The 25223-nt window shown below is 33.9% G+C and overlaps 1 protein-coding gene across 1 annotated transcript in view; it reads left to right on the top strand.

Moving 5' to 3' along the window:
* beat-Vc (beaten path Vc) overlaps positions 1-25223 on the top strand; it is a 633967-nt gene that overhangs the window by 491439 nt on the left and 117305 nt on the right. The window contains exon 4 of the mRNA XM_075291125.1: positions 19196-19404. Within this exon, the coding sequence (XP_075147240.1) occupies positions 19196-19404 (209 nt within the window). The remainder of the gene's footprint in view (positions 1-19195; positions 19405-25223) is intronic.

The raw sequence follows: 25223 nt of genomic DNA, 5'->3' as shown, positions 1-25223 counted from the left end.
CGGGTAGGATGAAGTTTGCTCCTCCAAGAGGCTCCGGAGGTCAAATCTGGGGATCGGTTTATATGGGAGCTATATATATTTATGGACCGATATGGACCAATTTTTGCATGGTTGTTAGAGACCGTATACTAACATCAGGTACCAAATTTCAACCGGATCGGATGAATTTTGCCCCTCCAAGAGGCTCCGGAGTTCAAATCTGGGGATCGGTTTATATGGGGGCTATATATAATTATGGACCGATATGGACCAATTTTTGCATGGTTGTTAGAGACCGTATACTTAGACCACGTACCAAATTTCAACCGGATCGGATGAATTTTGCTGCTCCGGAAGGCTCCGCAGGCCAAATTTGGGGATCGGTTTATATGGGGGCTATACGTAAACGTGGGCCGATATGGCCCATTTTCAATACCATCCGACCTACATCAATAACAACTACTTGTGCCAAGTTTCAAGTCGATAGCTAGTTTCGTTCGGAAGTTAGCGTGATTTCCACAGACGGACGGACAGCCGGACAGACGGACAGACGGACGGACGGACGGACATGCTTAGATCGACTCAGAATTTCACCACGACCCAGAATATATATACTTTATGGGGTCTTAGAGCAATATTTCGATGTGTTACAAACGGAATGACAAAGTTAATATACCCCCATCCTATGGGACTCGACATCGTTAATTAAATGGAATGACGTTTTAAGATAGGGACTACAGGCAAAATAAAAAAAAAACGGAAATTAAGTTCATACTGGCGGCTGTAGTAAGGTTGGGAAGGGAATGTCAGGGCCCTGCTATTATCATCTAGGCAGAGCTAGCGAATTAGGGACTAAAGGGATTTTAATCCTAGGGAAACGAAATTGATCGGGTACGATGTTGTGATACGGCGGCCTGTGAATCACTTGTCACAAGAATCCACCCCATTATACCCGGCGAGCTAGATCGTGCTAGGACAAGCGTACCCGAGTGGCTGAGTGAGCACAAAATTATATCTAGGTCCGCGCGTAACAATATGTATCGCACAATAAATCATAAATGCTCTTTTGTACAATTGCATCAACATTTCTCCAATATTTTTATACCCTCCATCATAGGATGGGGGTATATTAACTTTGTCATTCCGTTTGTAACACATCGAAATATTGCTCTAAGACCCAATAAAGTATATATATTCTGGGTCGTGGTGAAATTCTGAGTCGATCTAAGCATGTCCGTCCGTCCGTCCGTCCGTCTGTTGAAATCACGCTAACTTCCGAACGAAACAAGCTATCGACTTGAAACTTGGCACAAGTATTTGCTATCGATGTAGGTCAGACGGTATTGAAAATGGGCCATATCGGTCCACTTTTACGTATAGCCCCCATATAAAGGGACCCTCAGATTTGGCTTGTGGAGCCTCTAACAGACGCATATTTCATCCGATCCGGCTGAAATTTGGTACATGGTGTTTGCATATGGTCTCTAACAACCATGCAAAAATTGGTCCGCATCGGTCCATAATTATATATAGCCCCCATATAAACCGATCCCCAGATTTGGCTTGCGGAGCCTAAAAGAGAAGCAAATATCATCCGATCCGCCTGAAATTTGGTACATGGTGTTGGTATACGGTCTCTAACAACCATGCAAAAATTGGTCCACATAGGTCCATAATTATATATAGACCCCATATAAACCGATCTCTAGATTTGGCTTGCGAAGCCTCAAAGAGAAGCAAATTGCATCCGATCCGGCTGAAATTTGGTACATGGTATTGGTATATGGTCTCTACCAACCGTACAAAAATTGGTCCACATCGGTCCATAATTATATATAGGGCCCATATAAACCGATCCCCAGATTTGGGTTGTGGAGCCTCTAAGAGAAGCATATTTCATCCGATCCGGCTGAAATTTGGTACATGATGTTGGTATATGGTCTCTAACAACCATGCAAAAATTGGTCCATATCGGTCCTTAATTATATATAGCCCCCATATAAACCGATCCCCCAGATTTGGCTTGTGGAGCCTCTAAGAGAAGCATATTTCATCCGATCCGGCTGAAATTTGGTACATGGTGTTGGTATATGGTCTCTAACAATCATGCAAAAATTGATCCACATCGGTCCATAATTATATATAGCCCCCATATAAACCGATCCCCAGATTTGGCTTGCGGAGCCTCAAAGTGAAGCTAATTTCATCCGATCCATCTGAAATTTGGTACATGATGTTGGTATATGGTCTCTAACAACCATGCAAAAATTGGTCCACATCGGTCCATAATTATATATAGACCCCATATAAACCGATCTCCAGATTTGGCTTGCGAAGCCTCAAAGAGAAGCAAATTGCATCCGATCCGGCTGAAATTTGGTACATGGTATTGGTATATGGTCTCTAACAACCGTGCAAAAATTGGTCCACATCGGTCCATAATTATATATAGCGCCCATATAAACCGATCCCCAGCTGTGGGTTGCGGAGCCTCAAAGAGAAACAAATTTCATCCAATCCGCCTGAAATTTGGTACATGATGTTTGTATATGGTCTCTAACAACCATGCAAAAATTGGTTCACATCGGTTCATAATAATATATAGCCCCCATATAAACCGATCCCCAGATTTGGCTTGCGGAGTCTCCAAGAGAAGCAAATTTCATCCAATCTGGTTGTAATTTGGAATGTGGTGTTAGTATATGATCTTTAACAACCGTGCAAAAATTGGTCCATATCGGTCCATAATTATATATAGCCCCCATATAAAACGTTCTCTAGATTTGACCTCCGGAGCCTCTTGGAGGAGCAAAATTCATCCGATCCTGTTCAAATTAGGAACGTGGTGTTAGTATATGGTCGCTAACAACCATACCAAAATTGGTCCAATCACACAAAAATTGGTCCATATCGGTTCATAATCATGGTTGCAAGTAGAGCCAAAAATAATCTACCAGAATTTTATTTCTATAGATAATTTTGTCAAAATTTTATTTCTGTAGAAATTTTTGTCAAAATTTTATGTCTACTTTGTCAAACTGAATTATATACGTATTGGATCGATCTTGTTTGATTTAATATATACCACGTATGGACTTACATACAATTTAGAAGATGGTGGTGGAGGTTTTAAGATACCTTGCCATCGGCAAGCGTTACCGCAACTTAAGTAATTCGATTGTGGATGGCAGTGTTTAGAAGAAGTTTCTACGCAATCCATGATGGAGGGTACATAAGCTTCGGCCTGGCCGAACTTACGGCCGTATATACTTGTTTTTACTAAGATTGTGTTTCATCCCAGGGTGTTAGCCGATTTAATTTTTAATTCTAGCGATTTTGTAGAAGAACAAAAAATTGTCTCCAAATCGTTTCAGATATAAATAGTTGTATGTGGGAATATAAACTTTGATAATAACTCCCAACAAATGGTGAAGGGTATAATATAGTCGGCCCCGCCCGACGTTAGACTTTACTTACTTGTTTTTAAGTAAAAAAACATAAATTTACATGAAGTGGACAGGCAACGTAGAGGGTGCTTCATTTTACGGTATATGTTTGGGAAAGGCATGTTCTCCGTGTCCAACACTTTAACAAATGTTAATATGGTAAATTTTTAAGTACTTTTACTTCCGTTTTATTGGACGGTTTGTTGAGGAGAAGTATACCTCCCCTTGACAAATTCACAAGAAATGTAGAATATTGTCCAACGATTTGCATAACCGCCCTATTTCTGTATATAAACGAAAAAGCAAATAGTCCGATTTTTTTGAAATGTCCGGTACGTGTGTGGAAACCATGGAGTGATTAATCAGATTTCCCCTGACCCTACTCTTTAAAACAGTTCAAATCTTTTCGAATTTGTTTTCAGATCGAAGAATATGGTTGACTAAGTTAACGAAAATATGCTTTGGGAGAAGCAGCGGAACGGGCCGGGTTACGCTAGTATGAAAAAGAAATTTCAAGATTGGATCATTTAAATTTATAACTTTGTTAATAAAATTAAGCTGAGCGTGAACACCTAAATGATAATAATAGATTTAGTGTAGTGCACTACTAGTTGTCTATTTAGTTGCAATTTTTATGTAATTATTTCTCCAGCTTATGTATCCTATCTGTATATTAGCATTCTCTACACTGTGGTCTATAATATCTACATAAATATTCTAACAAATATAGAGGCGAATTCTGTTTCGCATAAATTAAAACGTAATAGCTGCAAATCGATATCACTTACTTGGTGTTGAAATATTTTCGATTTTTATTGCTGCCACCTCTTTTGACACTTTTTTTCGTTTGTTCTTTCTCGTTTTTTTTTTCTTTTACGATTTTATCAATTATTTTCATTGTTATTAACAACATTTGCTGGCTACTTACCCTGTTGGACTACCAAAATTCGGCTTTAACCGCAGGGCCAACATTTGCATGGCTGAACAGTTGGAATTGATTTGAATTTGCATTTTTTTTTTGCATGAAATATAAAAAGCTTTGCATATTTTAGTTTTTTCTTGTGTTTAATGCAAATTGAAAATATGTGCGCTCAAATCTTGTCAAAGAGCAAAAAACGAATTCCGACTAAAACCAATAAAAGGCTGGACGATGACAATGGAAACTGGTGACTAGTGACAATAAAAATTCTCAAAATACCACAAAAAAGCAAGAAGGAAATCAATTTAACCAGTCTCCAAACCAACAATTCCCACTTTGTTGGAATATCGCTAATTGAAAGAAAGCAAGCAATTGTTCAAGAAATATCAGTCTGGCCGCCTCTTATGAATCTTTAGATTACATACATATATAAAGGGTGATTCTTTTGAGGTTAGGATTTTCATGCATTAGTATTTGACAGATCACGTGGGATTTCAGACATGGTGTCAAAGAGAAAGATGCTCAGTATGCTTTGACATTTCATCATGAATAGACTTACTAACGAGCAACGCTTGCAAATCATTGAATTTTATTACCAAAATCAGTGTTCGGTTCGAAATGTGTTTCGCGCTTTACGTCCGATTTATCGTCTACATAATCGACCAAGTGAGCAAACAATTAATGCGATTGTGACCAAGTTTCGCACTCAGTTTACTTTATTGGACATTAAACCAACCACACGAATGCGTACAGTGCGTACAGAAGAGAATATTGCGTCTGTTTCTGAGAGTGTTGCTGAAGACCATGAAATGTCGATGAATGAAATGTCGCAGCAATTGGGTTTGTGTTATTCGACCACATGGAAGATTTTACGCAAAGATCTTGGTGTAAAACCGTATAAAATACAGCTCGTGCAAGAACTGAAGCCGAACGATCTGCCACAACGTCGAATTTTCAGTGAATGGGCCCTAGAAAAGTTGGCAGAAAATCCGCTTTTTTATCGACAAATTTTGTTCAGCGATGAGGCTCATTTCTGGTTGAATGGCTACGTAAATAAGCAAAATTGCCGCATTTGGAGTGAAGAGCAACCAGAAGCCGTTCAAGAACTGCCCATGCATCCCGAAAAATGCACTGTTTGGTGTGGTTTGTACGCTGGTGGAATCATTGGACCGTATTTTTTCAAAGATGCTGTTGGACGCAACGTTACGGTGAATGGCGATCGCTATCGTTCGATGCTAACAAACTTTTTGTTGCCAAAAATGGAAGAACTGAACTTGGTTGACATGTGGTTTCAACAAGATGGCGCTACATGCCACACAGCTCGCGATTCTATGGCCATTTTGAGGGAAAACTTCGGAGAACAATTCATCTCAAGAAATGGACCGGTAAGTTGGCCACCAAGATCATGCGATTTGACGCCTTTAGACTATTTTTTGTGGGGCTACGTCAAGTCTAAAGTCTACAGAAATAAGCCAGCAACTATTCCAGCTTTGGAAGACAACATTTCCGAAGAAATTCGGGCTATTCCGGCCGAAATGCTCGAAAAAGTTGTCCAAAATTGGACTTTCCGAATGGACCACTTAAGACGCAGCCGTGGTCAACATTTAAATGAAATTATCTTCAAAAAGTAAATGTCATGGACCAATCTAACGTTTCAAATAAAGAACCGATGAGATTTTGCAAATTTTATGCGTTTTTTTTTTTTAAAAAAGTTATCAAGCTCTTAACAAATCACCCTTTAAATTTATGAGAACTCCACAAGAGTTTGGGTTAGAATTATAGATCGACGTATGTCATATAATGGACTTTAATAAATTATTTATGTTAAGACTTTAATAAATTATTTATGTTATATAGAAAATAAAAAAATAAAATGTATGATATGGATTTATTAAATAGTGATATGTTTGTACAAAACTACACTGAAAAAAAAAACATGTCCGGTTCCAAAGATTTTGTCTTTACTTTAAAAATTTTGGTATTGATTACGAGTCAAAGAAGCGGAGAATACAAGTAAGGATACTTTTAAGACACAATTCTCTTTTAAATTTGGGTTTTGTGTACTTGCTTCTAGGAAGCAAATTTTAATTTTTCGCTTTTTCTGCTTTTTTTCTTCATATGCTATCAAAGTCATTTAAAAACGAGTTAAAGACAACTTTATTTTCCAAATTAAGACTTGACTTCCACACTGAAAAAACAGTGAACCCTTTTCCATTGCAAAATGAGCTAAACTGTAGTAATATTGACCATGATTAAGCCCTTAAGATTTTTTTCAACTTGTCTAGTTTATAATTTTCTTAAATTTTAGATCATCTACAACATTGTAGTTTAGTTCATTTTTACAACACCATAAGATTTATATACCCCTACCAAGTTAAAAAGTCAGTATTATTTTGGTTTACTTGTTTATTTTGTGAGAAACCCGATAATAAAAATTGGTTAACAGTATCTTTAAAATGTCGACGACAAAACTATTTTTAAATCAATCATTCCACAGTACAGAGAAATTAAATAATTAAAGGAACAACAAACCGTTTTACTATTATGAAAATTTTCATACATTAAAATTAAACTTTCTTTAAGCAAAAGTACTTTATTATAAAAACTTATGATGAAAGTTCTTAATACAATGTTTTTTGTGAATAAAAATTATGACCACCTGGAACAGAGAGTAGTTCATTTGAACTCGCTGTTTGGACATTTTGACTTATCCTTTTTTTATTCATCGTATGTAATTTTTTCACATATCTTGCTGGAAAAAATTGAAACAATAATGAAAATTGTTAAAAATTAACACCATGTAATGAAATATAATTTTTAATTCTTCATTTTAGCTTGTAACTTACAATATTTGGGGCATTTTATCAAATGGTGTAAGGAATTTCACTTTTCTTTGAGAAACGTATCTCATAAAATTTGTACCTGAAACAATTAGAGAAATAATGAAGTATTCTAAATAAACTCATAAAAGTGTGTTGTTATCGATGTGAAAGATATAATAAAATAAATATTCTAGTTGAAAGAAAGCCAAAGTTTTAATATAAAACTTACCAATTCTCTATTAAATTGTACGCTGAGGGGAAATATAAAAAGTTGTTCAAATTTATTTGGGTTACTCTGAAATTAAATATTTATTTTTTACATTAAATAAAATTATTAAATGGGTTTTCAAAAAATCTAATGAAAAAAATAATAATATGCATAAAAAACCAAATATTCTTGATATCCCTAGACAGTCACATCATTCGTCAAAATGACGACACGTAATTTCATTTTCGATTTAAAATGCATTTTAGTCTATTGGGAAATTTAAGTTATACTAATTCGACCGTTTTATGAATTTTTGTTTTATACTACTTAAAACCAAATTGAATAAGAAAATAAATTCAAGTTTGGCTCACTTTTTCGCTCACGATGAAAATTATAGCGTCTTGAAATCAGCCGTAGTCAAAATGACGAGGGATGACGTTAATGTACAAAAAATAAGGATGACTGTCCAGGGTTAAAAGAAAGTTAAAGAATCCTTACCAATTCACTATTAAATTACAGGCAAAGGAGTACTAAAAATGTGTCCAAATTTTTAAGGGGTTATTCTGAAATTAAATATTTATTTTTACATTAAAAATATTACATTGGTTTCCAAAAAAATTTATTAAAGATATACTAAAATAAGGTATTAATAACCTGTAATTTTGATGACAAAAAGGTCATAAAAACGTAAATATTCTAGTCGAAAAAAGGCAATTTTTAAAAGAAAACTTACCAATTCTCTATTTTTTAAATTTGTTCGAATCCATCTGGAGTTGCTCTGAAATTAAATATTGTTTTTACAACAAAGAAAACCATTAAACTGATTTCCAAAAAAATTAATTAACAAATAATAATATACATAAAAAATATTCTTTTTAAAAGAAAGTCATATTAAAAAAATACTTACCAATTTATGAATAAACTATACGCTGAGATATAACAAAAATTTTCCAAATTCATCTGGAATTGAATATTATTTTTTTACATAGAATAATAAAAATTTCAATACACTTTCAACATATTTTCCTAAATAATCTTACTAACTTTTTTCTAAACTACCAATAAAATATTAATAACTTTCATTTAAAAGGTTTAATAAAAAAACACCCATATATGTCTCAAAAATCCAAAATATTCCATGCCTTTATATTCCCTTGTTGCATACCTGATTAAAAGATGCAACAGCCCACGCCAACGCTAACTATACAACTGAAGCATGCCAAACAAAACCAAGCAAAGCCAAAACATTCCTACAACAACAAAAACACATGTGCCTTTATTGAAAACAACACCAGCCAAATAAACCATCCGCGAATAACAAACACACACACACAAACCACTAAATGAACAAAAATAAAAACAACCCCACGCTCATGTTTACACAACAAAACTCAAGTAACATCATCTTTACATTAATCACATTCCAATATGCCGATAAAGATCTCAGAACTATGCATTAGTTCATCGCATCTGCTGACAATTTACTCTAAGAATAATATTCGTAAAGGCACACCAGATTATGAACGATGAAACGTTTAACTTAAAATTTGCAAAATTTTCATGAAATGTTATCTACCATTTTTGACGAAAATGTCTATAAATTTAATTACATGTGAACTAAAAATATTTCATTGGGTAATTTTTTACCAACAACTATTAACTATAGGAATTGTCAGTAAGAAATTGCTATCCACTTTCAAGTTCATTTTTCGTAAAAAAATATTTTCTCATACAAAAAAATCTTATAGTAAATTGCACTTATTATTTAGAAAATACTTTACATTTCACAAGTAGTTTTATAGCATGACAAACGAATTTTTAACTACCCGTTAAGAAATTTTTTAAGGAAATTTCCATCGTATTTTGTAGGCCATGAACTAAACGATTGCTACTTAGAATTTGTAAAATTTCCTTTCGAGTAGTTAATTTTCGTTTAAGATACGAAAAATGAACTAAAATTCTGGAAAATTCTTGTAATAAATTATTGTAAAAATCTTCTTAAATTTACGAGACACTTTTTTTCTGTGCAGTAGAAATTATGATGTTTCAAGTAATAAACGTCTTTAAAATGAAGTGTTGAAAAACATGTCCTATATTTGAACGATTTTTTGCTTTGTAGTCAAGATGCAAAAAGGCAACAAATTTAAAGACAGTTTAATTAATTTTAAAGTATTTTTCTGAATTATTAAAGTCAAGTTGACCTTAGCCCAACATTTTTTTCTTTCATGTTATGATACCCATTTTTAAGTGAAATCACTTAATTATAAGGATAATACGACTTCATTGAAAAGTTTATCGACTTTTGGACAAGGAAAAAAACTTTATATTAAAGAAATGCGTCTCCTATGCTAAGCAAAATGTGCATTCGTATTTTAAAGACATGAAATCTTTGACCTCACGACAATATTTTTTTCAGTGTATATCGAAGTAGAGACAACTATTAAAACCCCTTTTTTTGATTGCAGCGTTGCCAGAATTGTTTCACCAAAAACCGCTAGATTTGCCCAAAAAATAGCTAAAAGGCTAAAAAAATAGCTAGAAAAAAAAGCTAAACAAGTTTTGTATCTCACATTTTTGAATGAAGTTTAAGAAACTTAAATGCATTACATTACAAATTTAATTGTATTCATTTTAGTTGTACTTCTGTGAGACTATAACAATATCTAAGTCATATTAGCTCCGTTTACGTACTCGATAAATTTAGACTACTATCACAAATTTTTACTGGATGTCCTTCGTCTACACCAAAAAACACATTTTTCCCCAGTGAAAACTTGCAGGAGGTAGCACACAATTATCAGCTGGCTTTAATCATCAACAAATCCAATATGCGATATATTGCACAATGTCACATACACACAGAAAACAGATTGGTTGGAAATCTGTTGTACTAACGAAAATTCTACATTCAGAGTAATATATCAGTTCTGCCAATCTATTTACTTGGATCACAATCATTTTTTTGTCCTTAATACCATTTGACTATAATTTCAATAGATTCTCGGTTCTAATTGAAAACAAATTATTGTAGTTAGCAACTAAATGTCTCTCGTTTGAAAAATTTTATTTCAATTCGATTGATATCACTTACCTTAAATAAATTTCGTAACTCTCATTTAGTAATCCTCACTGATATATGATAGTCTGCAGGAGGTAGCACACAATTATCAGCTGGCTTTAATCATCAACAAATCCAATATGCGATATATTGCACAATGTCACATACACACAGAAAACAGATTGGTTGGAAATCTGTTGTACTAACGAAAATTCTACATTCAGAGTTATATATCAGTTCTGCCAATCTATTTACTTGGATCACAATCATTTTTTTGTCCTTAATACCATTTGACTATAATTTCAATAGATTCTCGGTTCTAATTGAAAACAAATTATTGTAGTTAGCAACTTAATGTCTCTCGTTTGAAAAATTTTATTTCAATTCGATTGATATCACTTACCTTAAATAAATTTCGTAACTCTCATTTAGTAATCCTCACTGATATATGATAGCCGAATGCCTTTTGATGAATTTCTCAAATGTCATTTCTATTTTAACAAATTATTTATTATTCAAATAAGACATTTTTATTTGTTTCAAATTAAAACTAAAACAGCGGAATTTTGTGCTACATCGTAGATGTTGACTTCACAACGAAAAGCATATACATAGTATATAGGATGACAATATGAACTGTGGATTTTAACTGTTCATGGCGCCTCCGGTTTTGTATCAGGTAATCAAAGATATGACACATTTGTGGATATGTTCTGGAATTAGTTTTATTAACTCCAACATGGATAAATGTACCCCTGAACTTTATAATTTTATTTGTTAATACCATATAATAGTAACCTATTTTTAAGGTATGTAACATTACCTACTCTGGACACAACTTTGTGCAGAGGAATCATCTTGGAGTAACCGGTTAGTTCTGGCGTTTAAGAAGCTACATTTCAGAGACGAAAGCAGTTGGATGTGGAAAATCTTACTAAATCTGCAGGATTTAATCAATGTGTTCACATCACGAATATTAAATTACTGATAACCATATAAAAGGACAAAATATCTGTCGATGCTGTCGAAATCAGGTACATAATGTCCGTGAAAATAACAGGGTTGCGGCACCCATGTTACATGTTCACCGTAAAAAAAATTTTTTGCTCTAAGAATCTGGGTGTGGAAACATTTTGATGCAATAAATAGATATTTTAGACAAAAAATTGTATCTACTAATTACATACATTTAGCGTATTTAGATTTATTTGTACCACTATACCTATACGTAAATAAATATATTTTAAATTCGGTCAGGAGTATTATTTAGGTTGGGCAACACAACCGAATGATGAAGGTAGCCACAACCAATGTCGTCGGCAGACCCAACCAACACCATATGTGGTATAAGTTGTGTCGACCGAATCATTCGGGTGACACAATTGCCAACTGATAGTAGCTGCAACTGCCAAAAGGAGGTTGGCAATAAATTCGGTTGTCACAACCAATCTGTATTCTCCGTGTAGAAGTGTATTAGAAAATATCAATAATGTTTTGATCCTAGCAATACGATATTTTTATTGTATGTTTTGACGTTAAAAAATAATACCACATTCAAAACTTTATTTCCTTCATTTTTTCTTGCATACACTGAAAAAAAGCATGCCCGCTTCCAAAGATTTGTTCCGAGTCAACTTTGAATTTATTCGTTTTTCAGTTATTTCTTCATGAGATATGAAAGTCCTTTAAAACGTGCTAACGACAACTTAAATTTCCAAATTCAGACCCGACTTCAAATTATTCTATGTATCAAGTGAAAACGTCTTTAAAATAAAGTGTTGAAAAACTTCTTCTATTCTGAACACTTTATTGCTTTTTTAAAGACGATTTCATTAATTTTGAAGAATTTTTCAGAATTGACCTTAGTCTAACATTTTCTTTCATATATACAAGAAATACACACATGCTATGCTAAGTAAAAGTCGCGTTCGTGTTTTAAGGACATGAAATATTTGGCCTCACGACAACATTTTTTTCAGTGTACAAAACAATTCACATCTATTTTTTTTTTTAATTAGTAATAACACAATAACTTGAGAATATTATAATAACATAATAAAGACACCATAAACGAGTCAAACACTTTACAAGAAGGTGTATTTGCGTTAAAAATGCCCCACATAATGGCGGGAATCATTGTTAATGTTTCCATTGAGCTTTGAAATATGTGGAAAACCTTATTCTGGCACCATGGGTTAATAAAAACGGCGTTTTGACCATATTTCAATAGAAACATGTCGAAAATAAAAAAGCTAAAAATCGCTAAAAGGGTCATAAAAAAAGCTAAATGCATTTTTTTCCCGCTAAACTACTTAAAAAAGGCAGATCTAGCGGGAAAATAGCTAAATTGGCAAAGCTGGTTGATAGTTTCGCTGCAAGTAGAGGATGCTGATGAAGAATGTGGAAGTTTCGAAACGATCGTCCATCCAACCATCTTGCAGTCTACAAATTAATTTGACAAACATACTTTTGCTCTGTTGGTTAAGCTAATCTTATACAGCAATTTCTCACTTTACGTTGTTTCGATTTACGTCGTCAAATTTTTTGTTCCATCCAACTTCGATTTACGTCGTCTATTTTTTCCATAAGTGAAATAAGTACCAACGATCATGACATCGAAACATTTATATCTGAAATCTAAATTCAAATTCTGAATATGAATGAATAAAAGACTGAATTACCTTTATTTTTTGGGAGCCACCTTGGTGCAATGGTTAGCATGCCCGCCTTGCATACACATTAGGTCCTGGGTTCGATTCTTGCTACGACCGAACACCAAAAAGTTTTTCAGCGGTGGATTATCCCACCTCAGTAATGCTGGTGACATTTCTGAGGGTTTCAAAGCTTCTCTAAGTGGTTTCACTGGAATGTGGAACGCCGTTCGGATTCGGCTATAAAAAGTAGGTCACTTGTCATTGAGCTTAACATGGAATCGGGCAGCACTCTGTGATAAGAGAGAAGTTCACCACTGTGGTATCACAATGGACTGAATAGTCTAAGTGAGCCTGATACATCGGGCTGCCACATAACCTAACCTAACCTACCTTTATTTTTTAAGTTGTTTATTATGTACAAGCACATACACACATAATTAAATGGGCTTAGGAGTAAGTACACAGAGAATACAGATTGGTTGTAGCAACCGAATTTATTGCCAACCTCCTTTTGGCAGTTACAGCAACTATCAAAAGGCAGTTGTGTCTCCCAACTAATTCGGTCAATACAACTAATACAATATAAATATTGGTTGTGTAAACCGATGGCATAGGTTGCTGCTACCTTAACAATTCAGTTGTGTTATCCAAACTTATTAATACTGGAAACAATATTAAAATGCAATTTTTTCCTCATAAAATATATTTTATTTAAATATGTTTAAATATATCTAATTATACAATTATTATTCGAGCTTTATGGACAGATATAGATTAAGGAACATGGTTAATAGAGCCATTGAAAAGAAAACGCCAGATACAAATCTATACACGCCTGGACTGTACATGTTTCGGTTCGGGCGAATGAACCTTTCCACAGCCTTTAGTATAGATCTGGCTGGGAGAGATAACTCAATTTTGGGCCCTTTATGCTAACTCCTTATGGAGAAAACATTTGGGAAATTTCCTCTTACAAATTGAATCATCTTTTCTCCCACTGTACATCATCTTTTCATATAACTTACAAGTTAAATATATTAATTTACACATACATACATATTATTTATTAAATAAAGAAAGTGCAGCTTATAAATTCCGAGCGATTTGTTCAACACTTCTATTGAATGCTGTCCATTGGGCGATAAACAATAGGGATAACAGGCAAGCTAATTTAATTCCTGTCTATACCTCTAGCCGTATTTTTTGATTTGAATTAAAATTAAGACGTGTAGACATTGTCTTCTTCAATTTATATAAATTGGAAATAACAAAATGACATTTGAAAAATATTTCACACGACATTCGGTTATGAAGACATGTTCGCCATATGGTAGTGAATATCGTAAAATGATTTTGAATATAGCAATAAGGTTGACACAAGTGATAAATAATTGTTAAAGTAGAATTTTCATAACTATAACCAATATACAACCAACCTCTTCTCTGTGTGTATAAGCAATTTTTAATTCGGTTTACGTCGTTTCGATTAACGTCGTCAAATTCCAGAACCAATCACGACGTTAATCGAGGGATTACTGTAGTTTATTCAACGTACTACAACAAACAACAACAAAACAAATATATATTATCAACTACACATACTCCGAAAATTATCAATGAATTAGTTGCATTATATTTGCAATCTCGACTTATTTCGATTTATTGATTTTCAAAAATATCATATTTGTCGAATTTATCACGACCATTAGGTATTTTTCTCTGGACAAATCTTTATGGCAGCGAAAAGAAAATTCCAAACATTTTATATCCACGACCATAGAATGGCGATGGGTTATAATAAAGTATATATCTACATATTATATATAAAGTATATATCTACATATTATTGATCAATTAGAAATTCGACGACGGTATAACGATGTTCATCTGTTTGTTTCACCCATGTTACAGTCTTGCATAATGAAGATATCGAGCTGAAATTTTACAAATGTTTGTATTTGGTCTGCAGGCAATTCAAGTTTGAAGATATGGTAATCCGTCTATGTTTCGACATAGTCCCCACACTGAAAAAAAATATTGTCGTGAGGCCAAAGATATAATGTCCTTACATTTCGAATGCGAATTTTGCTTAGCATATGTTAGAAGACACATATTCCTTGTCCAAAAGTCGATAAACTTTGCAATGAAGTCGTTTTGCCCTTATAGTTAATTGATTCATCTTAAAATTAGGTGTCCTAATATGAAATAAAATTTCGTTTTACTAAGGTCAACTTGGCTTTAATACTTCTGAAAACCTGTTCAAAACTAAAAATGATATAAATATAGCTGATGTTTTTTAACACTTTATTTTAAAGACCTTTTTACTTGAAACATACCATAAAGGGTGATACGGTCAAAATTTGGTCAATATAAACTTGACGTATTTCTTTCAATTTTGCATTTTAAAAACCTGAACCTGAAGGTGTGTGTGTGTGTAGAATGTTGCTCCTATTTTGATTTTGGAATTCACTCTTCAGTTGGAAAATGCCGTCCAAGCAAGAAGAGCAGCGTATCAAAATTTTGCTCGCGCATCGCGAAAATCCGAGCTACTCGCACGTAAAGCTGGCAAAATCGCTAAAAGTTGCCAAATCAACCGTTACAAATGTAATTAAAGTATTTGGGGAACGTTTGTCGACAGCCAGGAAGTCTGGATCGGGGGGAAATCGAAAACCGGAAGCCGCTGAGACGACAAAGAGAGTTGCCGGTAGTTTCAAGCGAAACCCTAACCTCTCTCTCCGAGATGCCGCAAATAAGCTGGGTGTATCGTCTACAACCGTGCATCGAGCCAAAAAACGAGCCGGACTATCGACTTACAAGAAGGTAGTAGCTCCAAATCGCGATGATAAACAAAATACGACGGGCAAAGCGCGATCCCGGAAGCTGTACACGACGATGCTGACGAAGTTTGACTGCGTGGTAATGGACGACGAAACCTACGTCAAAGCCGACTACAATCAGCTTTCAGGACAGGAGTTTTATACGGCAAAAGGAAGGGGAAAGGTAGCAGATATTTTCAAGCACATAAAACTGTCAAAGTTCGCAAAAAATATCTGGTTTGGCAAGCCATCTGTACCTGTGGCTTGAAAAGCAGCATATTCATAGCTTCCGGGACTGCCTTTCCTGAAGAAACACGGTTGTTCCGTACTGTTTTGGCCGGATTTGGCATCTTACCATTACGGTAAAAAGGCCATAGAGTGGTACGCCGCCAACAACGTGCAGGTGGTTCCCAAGGACAAGAACCCTTCCAACACGCTAGAGCTCCGCCCAACTGAGAAATACTGGGCTATTGTCAAGCGGAACCTAAAGAAGACCAAAAAAAACTGCTTAGGACGAGCAGCAGTTCAAGGCAAACTGGCTTTCTGCGGCGAAGAAGGTGGACAAGGTGGCTGTACAAAATTTGATGGCAGGTGTCAAGCGTGAGGCCCTGCAATTCGGATTTGGAAAAGCGAAAGCCTAACTGAATATTTTTCCTGAATTTTATACTAATTGAACTTGAAAAATAAATTTAATTTGATTTTTTAAATAAACGATTTCACCGATTTACACGCGTTTTCCCTTGACCAAATTTTTACCGTATCACCCTTTAATTTCTACTTGAATATTAAAATTTAATTTATCTTTAAAAAAATGAATGAATTAAAATTTGTTTCGTAGAATAAAGTACGCAAAACTACAATTAAAAAGAGAGTTGTGTCTTAAATATGTCCTTACTTCAATTCTCCGCTTCTTTGGTTCTGAATCAATACCAAAATCATTAGTGTAAAGACAAAATCTTTGGAACCAGACATCCTTTTTTTCAGTGCATTATAGAAAAATTGCTCAATGAGTTGATCTCAATTGTAATAAAAACCTTGAATAAAAAAAATACACTAATAGAACGAATTAAAATCGTGAACCGCCCGGTAACAAAATGAAACGGAAACGTTCAAAAATCAAAACTGTATTTTCACGGTTTGGTCCACCTACGCTCACGATTTCACGAAATGCTTTCGTTTTTCGTTGGCCATGAAAAGTTTTAAAATAACCGTTAGATGTTCTTATGTTAACTCCGTCGGCGGTGCAGTGTGCTAAAGCGACTGTTAACGCGTATGGAGCAGACAATTCAGGTTTGAGTCAAGGAAGTGGATTTTTTATAAATTCGTAACCTTTACGTCTTCAGATAATTAACGTTGGTTATTGTTTTGACAACACATGATTTCTTCACTTTCATGAACGGGTAGTTTCGAAACGTGCACCATTTGACTTCTTGAGCAATCGTGAAGTTAGAGATATTTTAAGTCCAAAAAGAACTGTGTTAAATTTGGTATATATCGGTTTAAGTTTTAATATGGCTCCATATAGACCGATCTCCCTATTTAACTCCTTGAGGGCATGGAAGTCTTTATTTTAATCCGATTTACTTGGAAACATCATATTTTTCATTATATTAAAAATGTTTTGTACCAGAAAATGATGATTTGCGAAAATCATAATTTTTTTGTTTACATTTGAAGAAAAGTTCTGCAGAGACGCATCGAATGCTTGTCGGGGCATATGGTGATCATGCTCTATCAGAAGAAAGATGCAAATGATGGTTTGAAGAGTTCAATAATGGCTTTGATGTGAGATATGAAGTGCGTGGAAGACCACCAAAAAGTTTGAAGACACCGAATTTGATGGAGGTGACACTTTGAGTCCAAGGCAAATGGCAACAATGTTAAAAGTTGCAAAACAAACAATTTCTGACCTTGAAAAACTAGGGGAAAGATCCAAAAGTGTGGAAAATGGGTGCTACACATACATGTTATGCTTGTTTATGAACATTATATGCTTGCACTTAAAAATAATTTGCTAAACATTTGAGTTCCAAACATATAATTTTAACACCCAAACCTATGAAAAACAGTCTTTATCGTCCGTGTATAAATTTGACAAACATACTTTTCCTCTGTTGGTTATTTTTAAACTGAAATCAAAATAACAACAAAAAGTTATTCCTATAGAAACTTTTGCAAAATTTTATTTCTATAAAATGTTTTGTCAAATTTCTATTTCTATTGTACATTTTGTCTAAATTCTATTTATATAGAAAATTGAAGTACCTCTTAGTTGAAGAGAATACCCAACCATCAAGAGTTCTACCAAACACACGCAGAGAAGGAATATGATCACCTCAACCATGTTTCAAGAGCAAAATGTTATTTTTGGATGGTGACCATGTAACATGTTTATGGTAAAAATGTTCTTTTCTCGCCAAAAATAATATGCTTGCCGAAATCAGACACATAATCTTCGAGAAAATAACATGGTTGCGACAAACATGTTACATGGTCACCATTCAAAAATAACATTTTACTCTTGAAACATGGTTGAGGTGATCATATTCCTTCTCTGGGTGCAGTAAAGATCTACAATTTTTTGGTAGAATTCTATCAACCATCCAATCTTCTGGAGCTATTATGTTTCATCATATCCATTTGAAATTCGATATACTTTCAAGTAACTCGGTCCAACGAGGTGTTTTCAGAGGAAACTATTATACTTGATTCGTGTTGGTGGCCATATGTACTTGTTAGTTAGTCAAAACTTTCATTTAGGAGAAAGAATTATTTTGGATTTCGCTTGTACCCACTACTCGTGGAGTCCCAAAGATTCCTATGAAACCCAAACATTATTGTTGCTCTCATTTTTCCAACAACTGAAATTTTGTTGGGCAATTACGTATTTTGGAGATTACTGCATTAGTTTAAGTAGATACACGCATATAAAACGGTCTCTTGATTTGATGACCAATATGCGAAATACCAAATTTCCTATAGGATAGGTTAAGGGCCTCTGACAACACAAATTTCCTACTTACGATAAGTGTCGGCAAGTTATGTATAAAGCTTAAAATTTAAACACGAAATGGCTGCATTTTATCTTTGTATGAAGGTTCACGCCAGTTTTTGAATAATTTTAGAATTTTTGATTAGGGGTCCGAAGGATATCTATTGATTTTTTACGCGATGAATATTTGTTCTCTTGTTTTTTTTTTTGTTTTTTTTTTTTTGAAAATTTGCATCTCTATGCTGATTCAATATGATATCGCTTTTTTCCAATATTGAATCTTTTAACATAACCATTGTAGGTACTCGCCGCTCACACCACCGACAAGAAATTGGTTTCCTGTTAAAGGTGTTTCCATTGCCGCTGGCTCATCACACTGCAATCAATTCATCTGTGAGGTGGAATTGGAAAAATTGAATGTACACTCATCTGGCTCGTACCGTTGTGAAGTTTCCGGTGATGCACCAGAATTCAAATTAATCGATAAAACAGCAAATATGACAGTTGGTGGTAAGTTTCTTGTTTGATATCGTATATATTCTTATTACATGCAAATATCACAATTCCAAAATATGTGGTTTATAGACTGCAAATACAATTTATTTTAAAATAGGGTTTATACGGAGGGATAACACAGACTATTTCATTCTAGAGTTTTCTTATTTTTTGACAAAATTTGTATAACGTTTCACTTTGAGAATATTCAATATATGTATATAAAATCCGGGATATGTTTGTTTGTATGCAATGGGTAAGCTCGGCTACACCTGAACCGATTTGCTTGAAATTTTCAGAGAAATTAGCGTTTAAAACATGGTACCCCATTTTTTATATCTGGTCGGGGAGGGTTGCACCAAAGTTCTCCGATTTCCTTGACATTTTCAGGAAAGGTTGTGGGTGTCTAGAATAAGATCCTCGACTTTATATTTCAACGTTTGGTTGGAGAGGGGAACCCACATTTGCCCTTTTTTAATGTACAACACAAATGCAAAATGAAATGTTTATGTCAATTGGAGAAGTCGAAGTCGACTAACAAAAACAAAAACCTTTTTTGGGTAGGTTCGAGTACAATTCAAATTTTTGAGAGTTGATTGATATATTCGCTGCAAGTAAAGGATGCTGATGAGGAATGTGGCAGTTCCGATTGATGGAAATCAACCATCTTGCAGTCTATAGGGCTTTGCCCAAATCAATTTGACAAATATGATTTTCCTCTTTTGGCTTAGCTCAGAAAACATTAAAAGTGGGGTCTATACAAAGACGCGCTACTTTATTTTTCGACACAAAGTATCTTCTCCTAATTACTAGACATGTACATGGGATGTGACCGGAAATTGTGCAATTAACTTTGGGTACCAACTATTTAATATTTTTGGGGGAGGGTACCTTGTCTGAGTGCGACCATCGACACTTGATTTCTGATGGCCAATCTATGGTGTAAATATTAAGCTGGCCTTGAAAATGTTGTAAAATTGGAATGAATTACCAACAAATACCAACTTTCACTCAGATCGAAAATGATAATGGTCATTCAAGACAACTTTGGCTATTGAAGACAAGCGCGACTCAGCTGATTCATTCGAATGTAGGCGTATTTATCACCAATATATTTTAAATTTATTTTTGCATAGACAATCATCCTCCACTGGCTTTAGGTGTTCAAAAATAAAATTTTCTGATTGCAATTATGCCTAAGGATAAACTGAGTTGGGCTTGTGTTCATTACAAAAAGGTACCAAATACGTCGCAGTGTTACCACGGCACTTTTTATACTCAAATATTATCATAAAAAGTTCAAACGTGTTAAATTTATCATCCCTGCGCGATACACCCCTGCCAGTAGCAAGAGAACGGGAAATGTTACGAAAAACAAGAGATTTATTCACATTTAAATGTTGAAGGACTCTAACGATAGCCATGCTTTAATTTCATCATGAATAACTATATTTCTGAATACAATAGATCAAAATTATTTTTTAAGCTTATAAATAATAAAACGAACTGTCACTGGAATAAATCTGTCAGACGTACGGCTTAGAAATGATATCAAAATTTAAATTTGGTTTCAATACATATCAGCCACACTGTATATGTTAAAATTTTTGAACATGTTATGTTAAGTGGACACAAACATATATTAACATGTAATTTCGTGTAATCATATATGTGTTTGGAAATGTAAGACAGAGTACAGTATCAACTAAAGATGACTACGGAGAGAGTTAACGCAAATGGTTGTTGCTGTGAAACTATTTGGGAGAGATAGATATGTGGTTTTCGATAACTGTGCTTGTTTATGGGCATTAATTTTGACTATGCGCCTGGTACGTTAACAAGGCGCATAGTCAAAATAGACAATAGGCAATTATCCATATAAGTTAACATATATTTATACAGCATAGCTTGAGGCGCCCACGAGCCTATTAAACAAACTTTATTTAACAGAAACATACATTTAGTTGGGCACCGTGGAGCAGTTGTTGCTACGTCCGCCTTGCTTACCAAGGGTCCTGAGTTCGATCCCTGCTTCGACCGAACACCAAAAAGTGTTTTTTTTTACATATACTCCAGATATGTTCGGAGGATTCCGAAAAAGTGTTCATCATTACATACTACTATATTAAATTTTTACTATGAAACTGTAAAATGTGTCTTATTAAAGACTTAAAGTCAGAAAAGAACAGTGCTTGATATAAATGAAATGGAAATTGGTTCAAAAATATTTTTTTTTATTGAAGAAGTAAAAATTTTGTAACAAACTATTTTTTTTTTGGTGATAAAAGTTTAAAATTTTCTATGAAATTCAAAAAACTCTAACAAAAGAAAAGCTTTTGTTACCTAAATAAACGTTTTGATATATTATTAAAATAAATTTTAAACCTATGTTTTTATTTGTAGCCAAATACAATTTTTTTTAGACATTTTAATGTTAAGTCTTGGATGCTTAAAAATACAATGTGGCCCACATAGGCAAGAATTACATTTTATAAGTGTACATCGAGCGATTTTTGTGTTGTGTTTATCTATACCAAAATATCTCGCAACACTCGTTCTATCTCAACTCAGTAGACCATATCCGTGGGATACCTTTATTAGAATTGTTTTAATTTCAGCTCGTCAAACATTGATAAGGGTTTTACCACACTCAAACAATGACAAATTTGAATTTATCATTGAACGTAGTATACCACGTATCGAGAGCCCTGAGGAATAAATTGTTTCCGTTCACTTTTGATAGTTGATGGTCCCATTACCATGGAAATTTCTAAAGCGATTTAATGCATCCAATTACTCATATTTTATGGCAAACGTTTAATTGACTTTGAAGGCACATTGATAGACAGAGAGATAGATCAATAGACAAAGTGATAGATGAATGGTTGAACCAAACTGTTAACTACAATCATTCCAATAATCATGCCATTCCAAATGATACCACTTATGGAAGCCCCCATGTCCTTGGGCTATTGAATACAGATTAAAACAATGGATAGCTAACACCAGTCTAATGATTGATGTATATAAGTTCATTGGAAAATTCTCAAAATGTGTACTGAATGGGAATAATTGTTGTCGTTCAAATAGTTTAGCAAGCAAATGGCTCATAATATGGACCATTCACATCCTCATTTTAGCTACTCACAAGTTTAGTAAACCACTAATTAACTTTACTTTTCTGGTGAAGACAAGTGCACTAAATGGTCAGATATTTTAGCCAAATTAAATCTAAATATCAAGACCATATTCTTTTGTTTCTTTGCGGTGAACAAAAAGTTTCAACATATCAAGAATACTACAATGGAGTGTGAATTCCATATTAGCTAAAATGGTAGATTTCCTACAACTTAGGTGTGCTTTTTCTCCACAAAATATTAAAAGGTTTTTCTCGAAGAAATAAGTTTCGGAGTTGGTGAAATGTTTCTCTAGGGTGGATCTATTAATTTGTCACTACACGCAAAGCAAAAAGAAAAAAAAACGTTTGGAAAATATTTTTTATTAGTAGCAGAAGTCTCAGTCCCCTTCGTTTATACCAAGCACTGCTCTTTTCTGTCTTTATATTTTAAATTAAACATATTTTGAAGTTTCGTACTAAAAAAAATAAATATATTAGTATGTAATGACGAATATCCTTTCGAAATTTTTTGGAATCAATGCATAATTACATTACTTCCAAAAGTTTTATTTGATTCGCCGTTTGTACGAAGGGACCGACAAAAGTGGTTTGTGGTAACTTGGGTTTTGTGTGTCCATAAATGAGGTCTATAAATACAACTGCGATTGTATGGGTTGGCTATATTGATATTTGTCTGTTGATGGCAGCAATGGTAAAATTTGAAATATATATAAAAACGAATAAATTCTTCCACAATATTTGTATTATATAAAAAAATTGCTGAGATGTAAATAAAGTGGAAGTGAGAAATATATGAGGGATGATGCAATTACCCAGTCAGAAAAAAACCATCGGAAAAGCGTTGTAAAAGCGTTGTGAACGGTTGATACACGGTGGGAAAAAGCGTTGTTACAACCCCAAAATGATAACATCATTCCACGGTGTATCGATTGTATTTAACAACGTTTTCAAAGCGTCATGAAAACAATATTTTATACGCTTTTCCGAACGCTTTGACAACCCCAAAATGATAACATCGTTATACGGTGTATCGATGGGTTTTACAATCATTAAAAAGCACTGAAAAACAAAATTTCATACGTCTTTCCAATTGTTTCTAGAAGATTTTGTCAAAATTTTATTTCTATAGAAAATTTTGCCAAAATGTTATTTCTATAGAAAATATTGTCAAAATGTTATTTCTACCCGCCTTGCATACACAGGGTCTTGGGTTCCAAACCAGATTCGACCAAACACAAAAATGTTTTTTTTTTCAGCGTTGGATAATCCCAACTCGGTAATGCTGGTGACATTTCTGAGTGTTTCAAAACTTCTCTAAGTGGTTTCACTGCAATGTGTAACGCCGTTCGGACTCCGCTATAAAAAGGAGGTCCCTTGTCGTTGAACCTAACATAGAATTGAGCAGCACTCAGTGATAAGAGAGAAGTTCCCCACTGTGGTAACACAATGGACTGAATAGTCTAAGTGAGCCTGATACATCGGGCTGCCACCTAAGATAACCTAACCTAGAATTAGATTGAATCGATTTTGCAATGTCCGTCTCCCTGTCTCACACTGGTGTATTTGGAACACGGTTGCCACAATTGGTAGAATTCTAGCAAAAATGGTAAATTTTTGACTGCTTGATAGACTTGTAGGATGTTCAATGTTTTGGTAGATTTTGCAAAATATTCCTCTCCAACTAAGAGGTAATTTATAAATAGAAATAAAATTTTCACAAAATTTTCCATAGAAATAAAATGTTGACAAAATTGTCTATAGAAATAAAATCTTGACAAAATTTTCTATAGAAATAAAATTTGGACAAAATTTTCTATAGAGATAGGATTTTGACAAAATTTTTGTGAAAAAAAGTAATTATGTCTAACAAAATTTCTTCAATTAGTCGATAAATAAGATAAATAAGTATATTTGGGTTTTGGCGTGATGTCAGCGTTTAGTTTAGTTAAAACTTTCTACAATTGCCTCATTTGTAAAATTAACCAAAATTGTTGTTCCTAGTTGTTTCACTGTTAAGGTACATATTCACTTTATATGATAAAGGAACATTATCCTATTATAAATCAATTCATATCAACAATAATACATCCATTACTCATTAAAAACCATTGGACATTGATGGAAAATGCATTTTCAACGACAATTTTATGGAAAATTTACTATTTAAAAACCGTCAATTAATTTGTTTAGCAAGCGTTGTTTCAACGTTGGCTTCCAACGCTGTTACAACGCTCAATATTTATAACCATCGTAAATTTCTGACTGGGTAGCCATACAATTCAAATATTTTTTGGAAGTTGGATCTCATGAAATTGTTTTTACATCCTGTAAAAGAATCAACTTTTATCACAAAAAGTCTAACTTTTCTTCCAAATTCATTCACATTCACTTACAGCGAAAAGCAAATGGTAAACGGTATTTGCTTGTCTAAAATTTCGTTTGCGAAGAAAGAATTTGTGTGCTTTTAGTTGCAATGTAATGGTCTAATAGAAAATCTAAAACGTTTGACCAAAAAAAAAATACATACCCAAATAAACAGGTAAGGGATGAGCAGCCATCTAAAAACTTCTTTCCATCGTCTTCTAAATTGTAAGTTAGTCCATACACTGAAAAAAAAAGCATACCCGGTTCCAAAGATTTTGTCTTTACTTTAAAAAATTTGGTATTGATTCCGAGCCAAAGAAGCGGAGAATAC

The sequence above is a fragment of the Haematobia irritans genome, chromosome 1 (assembly GCF_050003625.1).
Source record: "Haematobia irritans isolate KBUSLIRL chromosome 1, ASM5000362v1, whole genome shotgun sequence".
NCBI lineage: Eukaryota > Metazoa > Arthropoda > Insecta > Diptera > Muscidae > Haematobia > Haematobia irritans.
Note: the sequence above shows the minus strand (reverse complement) of the source record. Positions and strands in the feature narration are given on the sequence as shown.